Raw genomic sequence first — 16,530 nt, forward strand, 5'->3', positions numbered from 1 at the left:
CCATCAGTTTCCAAAGAACAGGGGCCTGGAGTCAAAAATCACAAAACATACCGAATCACCATGGATGAGAAGAAGCAAAAATGATATGCACAAAGTAATATTCCAGAATACAAGAGATAAAGAGAAGATCTCAAGACCAACCAGCAAGAAAGTCAACTCATTTATGAAGCACTATCACACTGTAGTTTAGTGCGGTATATAAGCAAATAAAGTCTAAGTGGCAAGTGTAGTGGCTAAGGGCATGAGCTCCGGAATGCACTGACTGGGTTTCAATGCCAGTTCTAGCCTTTGCAAGTACATCTTAGCAAGTTACTTTACCTCTCTATGACTTAGTTTTTTCATCTATAAAATATGATTATTACCATTTTCAATTTCTTGTACTACACAAAAAATGCACACATATTTCCTAGAAGAGTATCTGGGATTAATAAATGGTAGCTATCACTATTAAAGGAACTGGACAGCTGACTTCTCATTCTGAATGAAGACAGTCACTCTAGCTATCAACCTAGAACTCTTGATTTACCCATATATTTATCTATATCTTTGTTCACTACTCCTTCTTGCATTTCAGAATGCCCATTTGCTACCATTTTTCTTTTGCCAAAAGTACAATCTTTAAATTTCCTTTTGTGGGTGTTTATTGGTTGTTAACTCCCTAAGTGTAAATAATATATGAAAATCACAGTGAAACATGAACACCATAGTGAAAGTCACTTGAAACTCCCCAGGTTTCAATAGGTTAAAAGTCTAACCATCGCAAATGCTTCCAAAAAGACAGATACGTGGAAGTTCTCATACACTGCTATCAGGGGTTTGAATTGGTAAAGTCAGTTTGGAAAAGAGTTGAGTATTATATAGAATTGTTGATCATGAACACATTCCTAAATGTATAATCTAGACAAGTTTTTACATGTGCGCACTGAAAGACATGTACGGGAATATTCATAGAGCCATTGTTTCTAATAGAAAAACACTGACAATAATCTGTCTCATTAACAGAAGTGTGGATAATTAAATGTTATGCTCGTACCAGCAGTAGTATCATGATTGAACCTCAAGAAAATAAAGCTGAATGGAAAAAACTGTTACCGTAGGAACTATTTCTAGAAAGAGCAAAAACATGCTAAACTAAATTCAGTTGACCCTTGAACAATGTGAGTATTGGGGGTGCTGACCTCTTGCACAGCTGAAAATCCACGTATAAGTTCTGGCTCCCCCAAAACTTAACTAATAGCCTACTCTTGACCAGAAGTCTTACTGATGAAATATAAATGGTGTGTAATGCATATTTTGTGTATTATAGGTATCACAATAAAATAAGCAAGAGAAAAGAAAATCTTATTAAGAAAATCATAAGGAAGGGAAAAATACATTTACAGTACTGCACTGTATTTATAGAAAAAACTCCACATAAAAGTGGACCCACGTGGTTAAAACCTATGTTGTTTAAGGGTTGCTTGGAGATGCATTTATATGGTAAAGGAATTTTTAACACAAAATTCAGAATAACGGTTACCTCCAGGATCAGGGGTACATAAATAAGTAGTGGGACTAATAAGATTCTATTTCTGGGGTGCTTGGGTGACTCTTGATCTTGGGGTTGTGAGTTTGAGTCCCATGTTGGGTATAGAGATTACTTAGAAATAAAATCTAGGGGCTCCTGGGTGGCTCAGTGGGTTAAAGCCTCTGCCTTCGGCTCAGGTCATGATCCCAGGGTCCTGGGATTGAGCCCTACGTCGTCGGGCTCTCTGCTCAGCAGGGAGCTTGCTTCCTCCTGTCTCTCTCTCTGCCTGCCTCTCTGCCTACTTGTAATCTCTGTCTGTCCAATAAATAAATAAATTCTTTAGGAAAAAAAAGGGAAATAAAATCTAAAAAAAAGAAGATTCTAATTCTTAGCGTAGGGAGTAAGAACAGAAGTAACAGTTTTTTTCTTCCTTAATTCAGACATTTTTGTTTGTTTGAAAGATCTTGTGAATAAAGAAAGCATCATGCTTTATTTTAAGAAAATTAATTTACAGCAGACTTGAAGCACCTATCCCACAAGGCTAATAGGAAATTCCATCTTGGTCGTTATACGGGTTCTCCAATTCGAGAGTTATACAAGAGTTTGTTTTTCCCTGACTTGAGGGTTATGCAAAGTTCCTGATGTTCTACATGAGCCAACACAGGTTGTAGTAGCTTCCTTCCATGTCCCACAGGCCCTGCTATGTCTGTCCCATGCTTGGCATGCAAGGATCTTTGGGGACAAGGAAGCAGGAGAGGGACCAGTGGTTCCTGGGCTTAGAATTTTCATGCAGCTGAAACTTCTGAGACCTTTCCAACTACCCATGTAAATTAACCTCCATTCCTGTCTATGTATCTTTGAACTCTCTGTGGACTCTCACGTCTGCTATACTCTTTGCTTATTGGAGCTTTCAAATACACACTAACTTTTTAACAAGTTCTCTGTTGTTAAAACTCTCCTTGTGGCTTTTATTAGCCATGAGTAGCTGCCCCTACCCACTTGGGGACAAAAATATCTTAGAGGAAGGATCTCCTATCACCATATTCTCTGGATTACCTCCTCCCCACCTACCTCCATTCTCCCCTAACAGGGTCTCTACTTTCAAGCCTTTTTTGCAGGGAGAAAAATGAAAGCTCTATAGAAAGCCATCTCCCTTGTCCATCTCCCCTAGTAAACCTGTTTTTGGCCAGTTTGACATCATTTTTGCTGCAGAATAAATTGTAAGTCTTCTTAATTAAATCCAACGCAGAGAACTGGCGGTTCAAAATAGCTACAAAACTTAATGGCATTTGCTTCTTAGGTCCCCACGGAAAAAACAGAGTTGCAGTATCATAATTCCTCTAAAGCTGACACAACAAACATCCTTGCTCTGAGTTGAACAATTTGTGTACTTGCTTGAGGGGCTATCTAATCTTTCAAACAAAAAGAACTGTATCTAAAACTTTGGGACACTCTAGGCTTTCACTTTGGTAAATAAAGAATTCCATTTTGTTTTCTTCCTCAAGGACAACATTCTTTACCACATGAGATGCTTCACCCTGACTGGAGAAAGGGAAAATCTTGGAAAAAAATAAAAATAATTCATTAAACATGTACTTTCTCACACACACACATATACACATGCCCAGGCACCACAGATTTAAAGACACAATGACTCACAACCCCTCCATTACTGTGGATTCCAAGGAAGTCGGTTGCTCTCAGGTACCCCAACTTTATCTGGGCTAGCTTACCCTTGGAGAGTTGTTGAGATTTCTAATCACCTTTTGAAAATCCTTGTGACTTTACAATATAAACTCCGATTTTAGCTTTTGTCTTTCTTCTAACACATCATTCCTTCACATGCCTGAGCTGCTGGGGCCGCTACATAGGTACCAGCCATGTTGGGCTTGGATGCCTGGCTGGCTGGCAGCTCTTTTCCACCTCACTTGTGGTGCAGGTGACTCGCTATGTGGCCTCTGCAGTTCCATTCCACCCTTCTTCCTGCCGAGATTTCAGTGGGTTTAGCCCTCCTGCAGTTGTAGACATTGACCATCCTTGCTGCATCAGAGAAATCCTTCCTTGGTCTAGTTTAGGAGCCGGGGCTTCCTTTTGATCCCCAATGAGTTTGATTAAATGCTTGGAATAGGAGATGCCGTTTCTTCTCCTGGATATAAGAAAGGAAGCATGGAGCCTCAGGCTGCTTGCAATCAGCTTGTTCCCCTGGGGGGATTCAGCCGTCAGACAGGGCGGATGCCTGGAGAAGAAGGCTCACAGAAGCCCCTGTTCCACAGTGCCTGAAGTCCAACTTCTCTCTGGATGTTAAGTTATGTGAGATAGTGATTGTTTAAGCCACTCGGAGTTGGGTTTTCTGTTGCTTGTCTCTAAAAAATATCCGGATATACTAAATAATCTCTGATCCTAGGAAGTGATTCCAGCCATCCCAAGAGGGGTCTCCCCTCCCATGGCAGGGCTGGGTGGGCTTCCTTCAGAGGCCAAAGTCCAAGTCTAGCCATTTCCTGCTTTCCTTTCGCCTGTCAGTGTTCAGTGCCCATTTCTGGTGACCTTTCTTTTCTGTCCCATTTCTTTGAAAACGAACAAACAAAACCCACAGAATCCACTTGACTTTTAAAGTTTAATTTAAACTTAATTTTTGCTTCAACAATACATATTTACAAGTTAGATGGCTGAAAAGTTCTTAACAGGAAAAGAGAAATCTCCACTCTATTGTTCTACCCCAAACTCCTCAGAGGCCATTCCTGTCTCTCCTTTTCATTGTTTCTTCTGGACTGTAGCTCCTGTTGCTAAATAACATTTTTCTACAGCTCTTGTCATTCCCTAGCTTTAGTTATTATGCATTTTCTATGACGGAAGATGGAGATCTAGACATCTCACACCTCTCCCCCGCATACATGCCCTCTCATTTCTTAAAAAAGTTGTATCACAGTATTTTGTTATTTACATTATTCTCTGTGTAAACATCATTTACAGCTGAGCCTCATAATGCACTACAATTATATTTCTGTTCTTAACTGTTTCTTTCTGCTAGCATTCAAGGATCACAGTGTCTTTTTCCTTGCTTATTTTTCTATGTTTTTTTCACTAGTTCATCCCAAGTTCTTCAAGAAAAATATAAATCCCTCCAATGCGTGCAAATCAATTAGTTCTTTTTTCTTTTCTGCTACCACCAACATCTTATTTTATTTTCTTCACCTTTCTCCTGTGTTGGATTCTTTGTTTCCTAGATCCCACGTTTTCCCCTATCTTGGCTTAATCACTTATTTTGGAGGAGCACATCCTCCAGTGGGTTTCTGATAAAAAGTGCAAGGATGATAAAGAGGGTTGAGACCTTCCTACTAAAAATTCTCTATCTACCCTCTCATTTATTTGTAGGTGTTTTTCATGTTTGGGCCTTTGTGCCTCATGCCCCCACCCCCTGGCCTCCCCAGCCTCCAAGTGCAGTCGTCATTGATTATTCATAATTAAGAGTGAGGCTCTAACAGGCTGACTAGATGCTCTCTGAATGTAAGGGATTATTTGCAGTGTGGGCTTCCCTGTCAGGTAGATAATAAGGGAGGTGCTGGCTTTTGTGTTGGGAAATCCTCAACAGTCTGTATTTGTTAGTCTTTTTCTTGGGTTGGACTGTTTCCCCACAGTGGGATCCTACAGACACCTGTTTTGATGGGATATGAGTCTGTCAGCATTCTGATAACTGAGGAAGGGAAGGTCCCTGGGGCTCCTGTTTACTATGAAGACATTTCCTTTCTCCCTAGCTTGAGATCACCACCTCCCTCCCACACTCTACTCTACCTGAGGTCAGTAACTCCAAAGAGAGTATCTTGTGAAAATGAGGAGGGGTAGGTGCCTGATGGGGAAAGGGAACTTTTATTCAGACCTTCAGCCAATCTTTCTGGAGTTTTGTAGGGAGAGAAGTGGAGTAAACACCAAGCTATCTCTTCTCCACAGATATTTTTAAAAACTTACGAGCTGTGTGAACTTGAACAAACTTCTTAATTTCTCCGAGCTTCAGTTTTTTTCATTCATGAAATAGAAACACAAGGCTTTGGTGTGAGGGTTAAATGGGGTTGCTGAATGCGAAATGTCTAGCACAGTCTGTCCAGCATGGAGAGGGCATTCAATTGTTCATGGTACAGTGGTCTGGGAGGTAGCAGTTGGTAGTCTCCCTAGGTTTGTTTCAGTGGACAAAAGAACCCCTTCCCACTATCCAGTTCTTTTCTATACTCCCTCAAAAGGAAAATCATCCTATTCATGTTTTGCCAAAATATTAGTAGAATTTCTACTTTTGCAACCTTTGCAACTTATCCTCTACCCCACACTCTTTCTCAGTGCCCATCCAAACACTGAGAGCAAGCTCTTCTGTTCTGGCTCCCATCCCAATGGATTAATGTGCAAGACTGAGAACTGAAGTGAAGTCAGTCCAAACCCAAATCCCAAGAGTAAAACTGACTCCCTCTTCTCTGTATTTTCACCCATAATCCCTCTATTCCTAGGCAACGGCCTCGTTCTTCCTCCTACTCTTCCTATCCTTTCTAGCCTCCTGGCAAGAGAGAGGCAAAGAGAACTTTCTTGCCTTCAGTGTGCTAGAGCCTCTGTCTCAGTATAAAATGAAATATCTCCTTCTCCCTACTTTTCACCAGCTCTTTCTTGCCCCAGTCCTCCTCTCCCTTTCTCTCTCACTGTTCTTGTTTGGGACCTGTTAAAGGGCAACCTTCTTCACAAAGTGTTTTCAGTGAATTCCTAGGATGCTTTTCTTATCTGCTCTGGAACCTCCTTTAGCTTCGTTAACTGGCTATATCTCAAGGGATTGAAGATATAAGAGGAGCTGGAGAAGCTGGAGAAGTTGAGGTTGTCTTAACCTTAATCTAGAATGCCTGGTGGAACCAAGATCTGGTACAGAATCTGATGAAAAGAAGCACATAATGTGCTAAGCCCTTTTTTCCAGTCTGACATTGTAGGTTGCAAGACTGGTAGAGATTTTGCCTGCTACATTTCTCATCTAGCCTCAACCACTGAAAACACACCTAATAAAATGTTTGAAGTAGGACTCGATTGACCTTTGTTGGAAATGGTGTAAATATATGGTCATTTGAGACTATGCGTGAATGAAGGTCAGCACAAGGATACAAGAACAGGCCTTACCTACAAAACCCTTAAACTTGTGTTTCCTTTTTCAACCAGATGCAGACAGGAACGCTGCACTTTGTCTTCTGTAGGTGATCTTTTCTGAGCGTAGCCCTTAGTCTGTCCTTAAAATTTTCCCCAGCAAAGTAATAGAGCAAAGGATTGAGGCAGGTATTGGCTGCTGCCAAGGCCAGTGTGATGACCACAGCTTTATGCAGCTCGTCTCTGCATACACCCGCTTCCCATGCAAGCAGGTGGAGGGTTCTCAGTACGTGATAGGGCAGGAAACACAGGAGGAAGATGATCAAGGCAATGATGATGGTGATAAGAGCCTTCTTGTGAGAAACCCGCACGCCCAATTCTGGGACCTTCACCTTTAACAGAGCTCGAATGATCAGCAGGTAACAAATGTTGAGCATGCAGAATGGCAGCAGGAAGCCCATCACCAAGGCAATGTAGTTCATGGTCTGCAGTTTAAAAATTTTACGCATATTCAGCTCTAAGCATAATGTGACACTGCCATTCCGCTCAGAGCCATTGTTCAGAAGCACTGCTGAGGAAGACATGATAAGGAACCATATGATCCCACACAGAGTCCAGGCACTCCTGGTGCTGGTGACGTGGAGGCGCCGGAAGGGGTGAACGGTTGCCAGGAAACGCACGATGCTCAGCACAGTCAGGAAATAAATGCTGCTGTACATGTTGACATACAGAGAATAAGACATAATCCTGCAGGCCAGGTCCCCAAATATCCAATTGGAGCCTCTGAGGTAATAGTCAGCTCTGAAGGGTAGTGTACTTGTGAATAAGAAATCTGAAATGGCCAGGTTTAGCATGAAAACATTCACAGACGTGGACTTCTTATAAGACTGCAGGAAAACGTATATGGAAAAGCCATTTCCCAAGGTTCCCCAGATAAATATTATCAGGTACACGGTAGGGTAAAAATCTTTTTTGAAGTTTTCAATTGTACAGTTCTCATTGCTGTTGTTACTGGTGAAGGTGCCATTGGGTTCCATTTCTGGTAGGGAGGTGGATGGAGGCAAGGACATAAGTTTTCTCTCCATCCTAGATTAAAAAGAAACACACAAAAAGTTACTTCTTGCTCACTACTTACAGTTTTTCAGATTTTAATGAAACAGAGAAATACTAGCTTTTCTTTGCCACTTGAGTCAAAAAATATCTGAAAAGTCTTTACTGTATGTTCCATTATATGTCACGATAAATTTCTAGAATGCAAAATAAACATTAATTTATTTGGTTAAAGCCAAAGCTTCAAACTTGGGAGACCTTTGGCCCAGTGCCTATGCTATTACTGCAGCTAAATCTACCAGAGAGCAGAAGTCTCATCAGAATGTATGGAAGACAAAAGGAAATGGCACAAATTTTCAAGTGCTAAAAGAAAACTCTACCAACCCAGAGTTCTATATGCTGCAAAAATACCCTTCAAATATGGAGAAGTCAAGACATTCTCAGATGATGGAAAACTAAGAGAATTTGTTGCCAGCAGACCTACCCTAAATGAATGGCTAAAAGAAGTCCTCTAGACAGAAAGGAATCAATAAAAGAAAGACCCTAAGAACATCAAAAAAAAAAAAAAAAAGGTAAGACATGAAAAGCAAAAATATATAAGTACAATAGGATTTTCTTCTCTTTTTGAGTCTAAGCTATGTTTAATGATTGAAACAAAAACTCTAACATTGATGGATTTGATATGATGTAGGGGAATTTTTAAAGATAATTTATTGTAATTGGGGGAGGGTAAAGGGGCACAAAGGAGGTAAGTTTTCCACACTTTGCTTGAGTTGGTAAAATGATGATGTCAATAGGCTGTGGTTAGTGACATATGTGTAATGTAACACCTAGGGCAGCCATTAAAAAGCGATACAAAGAGATATGCTCAAATACAAAAGAGCTAAATCAAAACAGAATTCTAAAAAGTGTTCAAATAATCCCCAGGAAGATAGGAAAAAGAAAATAAATAATGCAAATAGAAGAATACAATAAATGGCAGACTTATCTCTAACAAAAAAATAATTACATTAAGCATAAATAGTCTAAAGATGCCAATTAAAATACAGATTTCATATATATATAAATTATATGCTTATATAAGAAATTCACTTCAAATAATACTATTGGCAGGTTGAAAGTAAAAGGATGAAAAACACATGTCATGCAAACATTAATCAAAGGAAATAAGGGTTGGCTTTTAATATCAGATAAAGTAAACTTCAGAACAGAGAAAATTCTGGAAGAGGGACATTATATTATAATAAAAGAGTTTATCTGCCAAAAAGACATACCAGCTCAAAATGTGTATGCACCAAACAACAGAGCTGCAAACTATATGAAGGAAAACTGATAGAATTGAAAGGAGAAATACACACCACTGTTATAGTTGGTAATTTCAAAACCCTGTCTCAATAACAGATACAGCAAATAGGCAAAAACTCAGCAAGAATATGGAACACCTCAAATACAACATCAACCAACAGGAACCAACTGTCATTTATAAAATACTCTATTCAACAACAGCAGAAGACACATTTTTTCAAGTGCTCACAGAACATATACCCAAATAAACCACATCCTGGGCCATAAAACAAACCTCAACAGATTTAAAAGAATTGAAATCATACAGAGTGTGCTCTATAACTACTATGTAATCAAGCTAGAAATCAATAGCAGAAATATAGAAAATCCCCCAATTTGGGGGAACTAACAACACACTTCTAAATACTCCATGGGTCAAAGAAGAAGTCTCAAGGGAAACCAATAATGTACTGAACTGAATAAAAATGAAAATGTACCATATCAAAATTTGTGGAGTATAGCAAAAGAAATGCTGAGAGAAAACTGTATAACACCAAATGCATACAGGACCAAAGAAAAAGTTTTAAATCAGTCATCTAGGTTACCATCTCAAGAAGCTAAAAAAAAAAAAAATCCTTTAAAAGTGGAATAAACTCAGGGAACCTGGGTGGCTCAGTTGTTTAGGTGTCCAACTCTTAATCTCAACTCAGGTCTTAATCTCATGGTCATGAATTCAAGCCCTGCATGGGGCTCCAAGCTGAGCATGGAGCCTACTTAAAAAAAAAAAAAAAGTGAAATAAGCCCAAAGCAAGCAAAATAAGGGAAATAATAAAGGTAAAAGCAGAAATCAAGGAAATTAAAAACAGAAAAAAAAATAGACAAAAATCAATGAAAGAAACAACTGGTTCTTTGAAAAGATCAATACAATCAACCAACTTATAGCAAGATAGACAAAGGTAAAAATAGAGCAGACACAAATTGCCATTATCAAGAATGAAGCAAGGGACATAATTATAGACGCTACAAACATCAAAAGTATAAGGGAATACTATGAATACCTCTCCGTGCATAAATTTGATAACTTCGGTGAAATGGACTAATTCCTTAAAAAACAAAACAAAACTACTTCAACTCACCAAATATAAAATGATATTTAAACTACCGAGAAAATTACAATTTAAACTCTCAAAAGGAATCTCCAGGTCCAGGTGGTATCACTGGAGAATTCTACCAAATTCTACCTTATTTAAATAAGAATTACCACCAATTCCATAAAATCTCTTCCAGAAAATGGGAGGGGAGGATACACTTCTCAATTTATTTTATGAAGCTACTGTTACCTTGATATCAAAACCAGACACAGTATAAAACAAAAGACTACAAGTCAATATTTCTTATGAATACTGACACAATATCTCTTAGCAAAATATTAGCAAATAAAATTTAGCAATATTACAAAAAGAATAATGCACCACAACCAAGCAGGGTTTATTTCATGCATTCAAGTCTCGTTCAATATTCAATATAATTCATGTAAAAATTGTATTTTTTTAGTGTTAATGTCATATTCATCTAAAGGGTTCCTCTTCCTTTTTTAAAAATTATGTTATGTCAGTCACCATACAGTACATCATTAGTTTTTGATGAAGTGTTCCATGATTCATTGCCTTTTTTTTCTTCTTTCAATTCCTCTTTCTCTTTTTCCCTCTCTTAGGAAATGAATGATTACCTGATCAAGAGTCCCTCACTCTTTTTGTGCACATTTCTAGGAACATATGGTCTAGATAAGCAGGTGAAATGTCTGAAATAAAAGAAGACAAATTTATTAAGACGTATTTCATTTTGTGGACACTAAATGTGTATTTACACTGATAGCTTTTATTATTACAGTTGTAAGGAAACAAAGAAAGGGCACTATATACAAGTTAAAAGAAGATTCCAATTTTGGCATGTTTCAGAGTCTTTAAAAAATTAATTTAGTATATGACAACTAGTGTCAGCACAATATTTTGATTTGAACAAGGCCAGGGTTGATTTTCCATTGGCTAAACTGAATTTCCTCCATGGGATTTATGAATTAAGCAATATTCCACCATTTCCATTAAGTTGTTTAAAATTTAAAATTATACATATAAAATTGTATTTAACTAAAAGGAATGGTGACCATGAATCCTTTTTAAAAGTTTAATTTTATGACATTCTTACTTTGGGATAAGTCATAAGAATTTAATGTTTTAACTAGCAGCCACCGTGTAACCATATTGTTTAAGAGCTACAGGAGCTTCAGCAAAGCTTCTAGAGGCCTTAAGTCAACTTTGCCACTTAGTTCTATGGTCTCCACTAAACTTACTAGTCTCCCTGTTGGGGGCACCTGGTTGGCTCAGTACGCTGGGAATGGAACTCTTGATCTCTGGGTCCTGAGTTCAAGCCCCACATTGGGTGTAGGGATTACTTAAAATAAATAAATAGTTTCCCTGTTGTACAGAACTTCCTATTGATAGAAATGACTTGGGACTTCTCAGCCGATCACATAACCTCTTATACAATTTTGTTGGTTTCCCTTAAAACATCACCATCCATTGCTGTAACATGAAACCAAGCTACCCTCCTTTCCTCATATATATACATATATATATATACACACACATATATACACACACACATATATACATATATATGTATATAATATGTATATAAAAGCCCATGATTCGTTATCTTAGTAACCGAGGTGCCCATACCTTGCATGGACCTGCTAGATTCTCCCTTGCATATCCCTGATTTAATTTTGTTGGTTGGTTGACTAATACTTAGAAAGAAAAATAAAATTGTCAAACAGGCTATGTTGTTGGTGACATGAGTTTATCCTTGAAATATAAGCTTTACCTTGAAATAAAATATTCAGATGACTAAGTTAATTGCCTTTACTCACACTTGCTGACAAATGGATAAAAGAACAAATATTTATACTGATACAGAGAATATGATTTTGGATTCATTCATGAATTCAAAATACTTTAGGAATAGAGATTTCCTGATACTACAAGACTCCCTATAAAGCAAACGATGGATCAAAGAACGCTGAGATGCTTTGCTATTACCCAAAGATACAGCTATAATAAAAGTAGAGTTTACCAAGCCTGCTTCATGATATTACCTGTAACAGCAGAGATAAACTGGTGATGGTATTAAACCAACACTGGCAGGGTAATTTGAAGGCTATCGCTAAGGATGCTCCCATGTATGCCCCATCTGCCATCAACACAATTCTAGCAAGTCTGTAAAGGCAGAACACGGACATCCACAGTCCCAAGGCTCCTTTGAACATCTCCAGAAGGTCTATGAATGTGTTCTGGTTATTGTTCATTCTCAGAGTGTGTTAAGGCTTTTCTTTGCTACAGAGCTCGGTAGAAAAAAAATTGCTTAATTTGGGAATCCCAACCTGTCTCTTCTGTAAGAGACATACATTTCACTGATAGAGTCATCAAAGAACCATAAAGCTTTAACTTTTACTTAGTAACGTCACTGTCCTTATCCACAGACAACAGGAAAGTAACAAGAACGAATGGCATTCTAACACCCTCAACCTTCTCATAACTGAAGTATTTCCATTGGCCTTGATTGCAGGCAATGAGATCAACCCCCCTAGAACCCACAAATAACCTGAGTTTAGAAACTCAGATTACAAACTCCTCTTAATTTGTTTGTAATTGCTTAATTTGTTTACTTAATTTGTAAAACCTTCCCCCTTCTCTTCCCCCTCCTCCTCCTTCTTCTTCTTCTTTTTTTAAAGTAGATTTCACATCCAGCATGGAGCCCAATGTGGGGCTTGAACTCACAACCCTGAGACCAGGACCTGAGCTCAAGAGTTAGGGACACTTAACTACCTAAGCCACCCAGATCGAGCCCCGCGTCGGGCTCTCTGCTCCGCGGGGAGCCTGCTTCCTCTTCTCTCTCTGCCTGCCTCTCTGCCTACTTGTGATCTCTCTCTCTGTCAAATAAATAAAATAAAATCTTTAAAAAAAAAAAAAACAAAAAAAACAAATGAAAAATACTTCAAGATGTAAATTTTCTTCTCTCTATCCCTTCTGATAGTTAAGTTTCTCCTCACATAATTAACCCTAATTTCAGTCTTATCAAAATTATATACTGACCCCATATCAACAAAATGCTTCTGCTGAAGTCCTTACAACCCTATCAGCAAAACCTAACCCTTTGGGAGTGGGAACAAAGATTGAGTTTAACCTGGGTAGAAATCATTACTTTATTTTCTTCAACAACCTTCCAGCCTGCTTTGCAGGACCTGTTTGACTCCACTAAAGGCATCTGTCCACCTCCAAGGATTCTCCACCACAGATACTCAAATAAAGAAGAAGTCTCATTCCTATTGTGAGAAATGAATCTTAAATTCCCGGTTACCACTTGTCTACTTCTTATGGAGACATCGAGGTATACCCACCTGCCACACACTACTTCACCCTGTGTATTCAAGATCATCGTTAGAGGACATCAGATGTTTAAAATTACCACCTCTCCAGGAATCATGTTTCCCTAAAAAGTTACATCTGAGAGAGTCAGGCACAGGCTAATTGAGAGAAGTCTCTCTCAGGAGAGATAACAGACTGCCCGGTGTGCATAATAGGTAACCAACCACCAGAGCTGGAACAATGCAATTGGAAAGAATCACTCATAACTTGTTTCTGACCCTGGAGAGCATTATGTATTTAAAGTATACAACTTCTGCTCTGGAACCTGACAAAGACTTGCTCCTTGATCAAATGCTAGCCGGTCTTCTCGAAGCCCTCTTCTTGCTAGGCTTCCTACTTGAATAAAGGACTAACAGGTTTTTGGTTTTTGTTTTTTCTGTGTTAACATTTTTTTTTTAATTACAAAAACGACAGTAGGTTGTAAATGCTATTTTGTTGTCTGGGAACAGTTTTCCTATAAATAAAATGTAACAATTGTTTTCCCATTTGATAGATTTTCTACTACAACACACAAAACAAATTTGCTTGTGTAAACAGTAAGGATGTAACATGACTCTAAGCCAGAAAACTTTGCCTCATGCCCAAACACATAAGAATTAGTGGTAGGACAGAGGAGAAAACATTTCTGAAGAGTAGATGGCCTAGGCTAACCACATAAATATGCAACAACTGGTCATACAGTTTATGAGGGTTTCTCAACCTATGTTTGCCACACTTTTTTTTTAAATATTTTCTATTGAAATTCAATTAACATAAACTATATTACTGATTTCAGAGGTACAGGCCTATGATTCTTCAGTCTTATACCCAGTGCTCATTACATCACATGCCCTCCTTAATGAAGGACTAAGAGGGGCGCCTGGGTGGCTCAGTCGGTTAAGTGGCTGCCTTTGGCTCAGGTCACGATCTCAGAGTCCTGGGATCAAGCCCTGCATTGGGCTCCGTGCTCTCCGTGGAGAGCCTGCTTCTCCCTTTCCCTCTGCCTGCCTCTCTGCCTACTTGTGCGCACGCTCTCTCTCTCTCTCTCTGTCAAATAAATAAATAAAATCCTTTTTAAAATGAAGGACTAAGAGTTTTTTTTTAACAGCTTAGGGCTACATCTCTAGGATGACCATAACCTCCCCTTCTTATAGAACCTGAAAAAGCTCAAGGCAATTCAAAGAACTTAACTGTTTGTTCCAGCCAACACCCGAAGATAGGCCTCCTGTCTCCCTCCCTTAGGGAGGGTAGGATCCTAAGCTTCAAAAATGTCAGTTAGCAAACCCAGATGCAGTTCACGTGGGCCAACCTCTCATTCCCATTTTTTGTAATTTTTCACTTCCTTGATTCTGCTGAACGCCTGTTTACCTCCTCTCTATTCCTTCATTCTTCCTTAAAAACATCCACTCACCTCTGTAAAAAATGAAGTTGAGTACAGTTAACGTTGGGCTCTTTTCTCTACTGTAAGAGTATATTACCAATTAAAATCTGTCCTTCCTTTAACTAACATCTGGCTTTGTTTATCTTTGACAAAGCCCAGGTTTAAATGTAAATTCGTTAGGCAGAGTTGTCACAGATAATCACGCAGTCCTTACTTTCTCCTTAACTAGCCAAAGAGAATTTTCTACTAGAGTAAACACTTACTACTGCACCTGTATAAATATTACATAACAGCCTAAGACTTAAGGTATGGGTATAGGGAACCTTGCTGGATGTCTAGAAAAGAACAGGAGAATCAGGGGACATGTTTTCATTATTGGAGTGTGACAGTATGGGTCCCTATTTTTCAGAGTCTGTTATATGAACTAACCATGCTTGTTCCTGAAAAGTCCTGCTTCCTTGAATATTACCCCCAAATTATCCAATGTAAGCATAAACCCTATTATAATTCCTAACATCCTCTTTCTGAAATGCCCCAGTTTCCCTTCACGTGCATTCCCCCTTGACACAAGTCAACAGACCCAACTTTGTTCAATAACAGGTATGTTCCCAATGGCCTTGGCTAGAAGACATTGACTCTGAGAATCCACATAAAGATCTAAAGAATAAAAAAGTTATGGTAAAACATTAGTTAAATTAACCTACCCAAAGAGATGGGTTGTTAATATATTTTAATGTGTCAAGGATGTTTCTCAATTCTCCTTCAGACACTTATGTGAAGGTGTAACTCAGAAAACATGGTTGACATGTAAATGATGTACCAAAAAAAAAAAAAAGTTTTTTTCTTTAATTCAGCATTTCGCAAAGTATCTTCCACAGAATATGAATTCCATAGGATACTCTGTAAAAGACAAGCCTTCCATGTTTAAATCAGTTTGCAAAATATTGTAACCTCTAGTATTCTTCTCTTGGAGATTCATAATGCACGTTAAAGGCTCTATAGGGGTCCTGCAGAAAGACAGAAAAAAGAAAGCCTGATTTACACACAGTAACCTTCCCTTTTTTTGATCCTAAAAACTCTTGTGCACATTAACACATTCTAATACTCCACAGAACTAATGTTCTACACAATCTTACTTACAGGGAAATGCTGATGTTAGTATATAATTTTTCTGGAACAGGAATTTTTGATAGAAGAGAAAGAGAACCCCCACCCAATGGACCAGTTCAACCAGCAAGTGTTCAAGTGTTTGGAGTTGGGGAGTTCTAAGCACTTACTTCTGGGAAAACCAGCATTTCTGAGCATGCATTACTTCATTTGTAAAATGGAGATTGTATTAATTTTCTAAGACTGCCTTAACAAAGTACCACAAACCTGGAGGTTTAAACAACAAAAATGTATTCTCTCACAGTTCTGGAGGCTAGACATCTGAAATCCAAGTGTCAGTTGGGCCATGCTCCCTTAGAAGCCTCTAGGGAAGAAGTCTTCCTTGCCTTTTCTAGCTTCTGGTGGCTACCAACAATCTTTGGCTTTCCTTGGCTTGTGGATGTATCACTCCAATCTCTTGACTTTCCCATGGTATTTTCTTCTGTGTCTTCACATCATCTTCCTACTACATATTCTATGTTTCTGTGTCTTCTCCTCTTCTTACAAGAACCCAGGTCTTTCAGCTTAGGGCCCATCTTACTCCGGTAGGACCTCATCTTAACTAAATCCATCTACAAAGATCCTATTTCCAAATA

The 16,530-nt window shown here is 38.6% G+C and overlaps 1 protein-coding gene across 6 annotated transcripts in view; it reads right to left on the reverse strand.

Moving 5' to 3' along the window:
• CYSLTR2 (cysteinyl leukotriene receptor 2) overlaps window positions 1-16,530 on the reverse strand; it is a 103,516-nt gene that overhangs the window by 59,891 nt on the left and 27,095 nt on the right. For 2 of the 6 annotated variants that reach the window (XM_045978463.1, XM_045978461.1), the window contains exons 2-5: window positions 15,493-15,795; window positions 14,776-14,820; window positions 10,674-10,745; window positions 4,405-7,696 (exon numbers count right to left, since the gene is read on the reverse strand). In XM_045978463.1, the coding sequence (XP_045834419.1) occupies window positions 6,658-7,696; window positions 10,674-10,745; window positions 14,776-14,810 (1,146 nt within the window). In that variant the 5' untranslated portion in view covers window positions 14,811-14,820; window positions 15,493-15,795 and the 3' untranslated portion in view covers window positions 4,405-6,657. Of the gene's footprint in view, window positions 1-4,404; window positions 7,697-10,673; window positions 10,746-14,775; window positions 14,821-15,492; window positions 15,796-16,530 lie in introns of those variants that run through there. The other 4 variants (XR_006814934.1, XM_045978462.1, XM_045978464.1 and 1 more) reach the window with 4 other exon arrangements.

This window comes from Meles meles, chromosome 14 (assembly GCF_922984935.1).
Source record: "Meles meles chromosome 14, mMelMel3.1 paternal haplotype, whole genome shotgun sequence".
Classification (NCBI taxonomy): Eukaryota; Metazoa; Chordata; class Mammalia; order Carnivora; family Mustelidae; genus Meles; species Meles meles.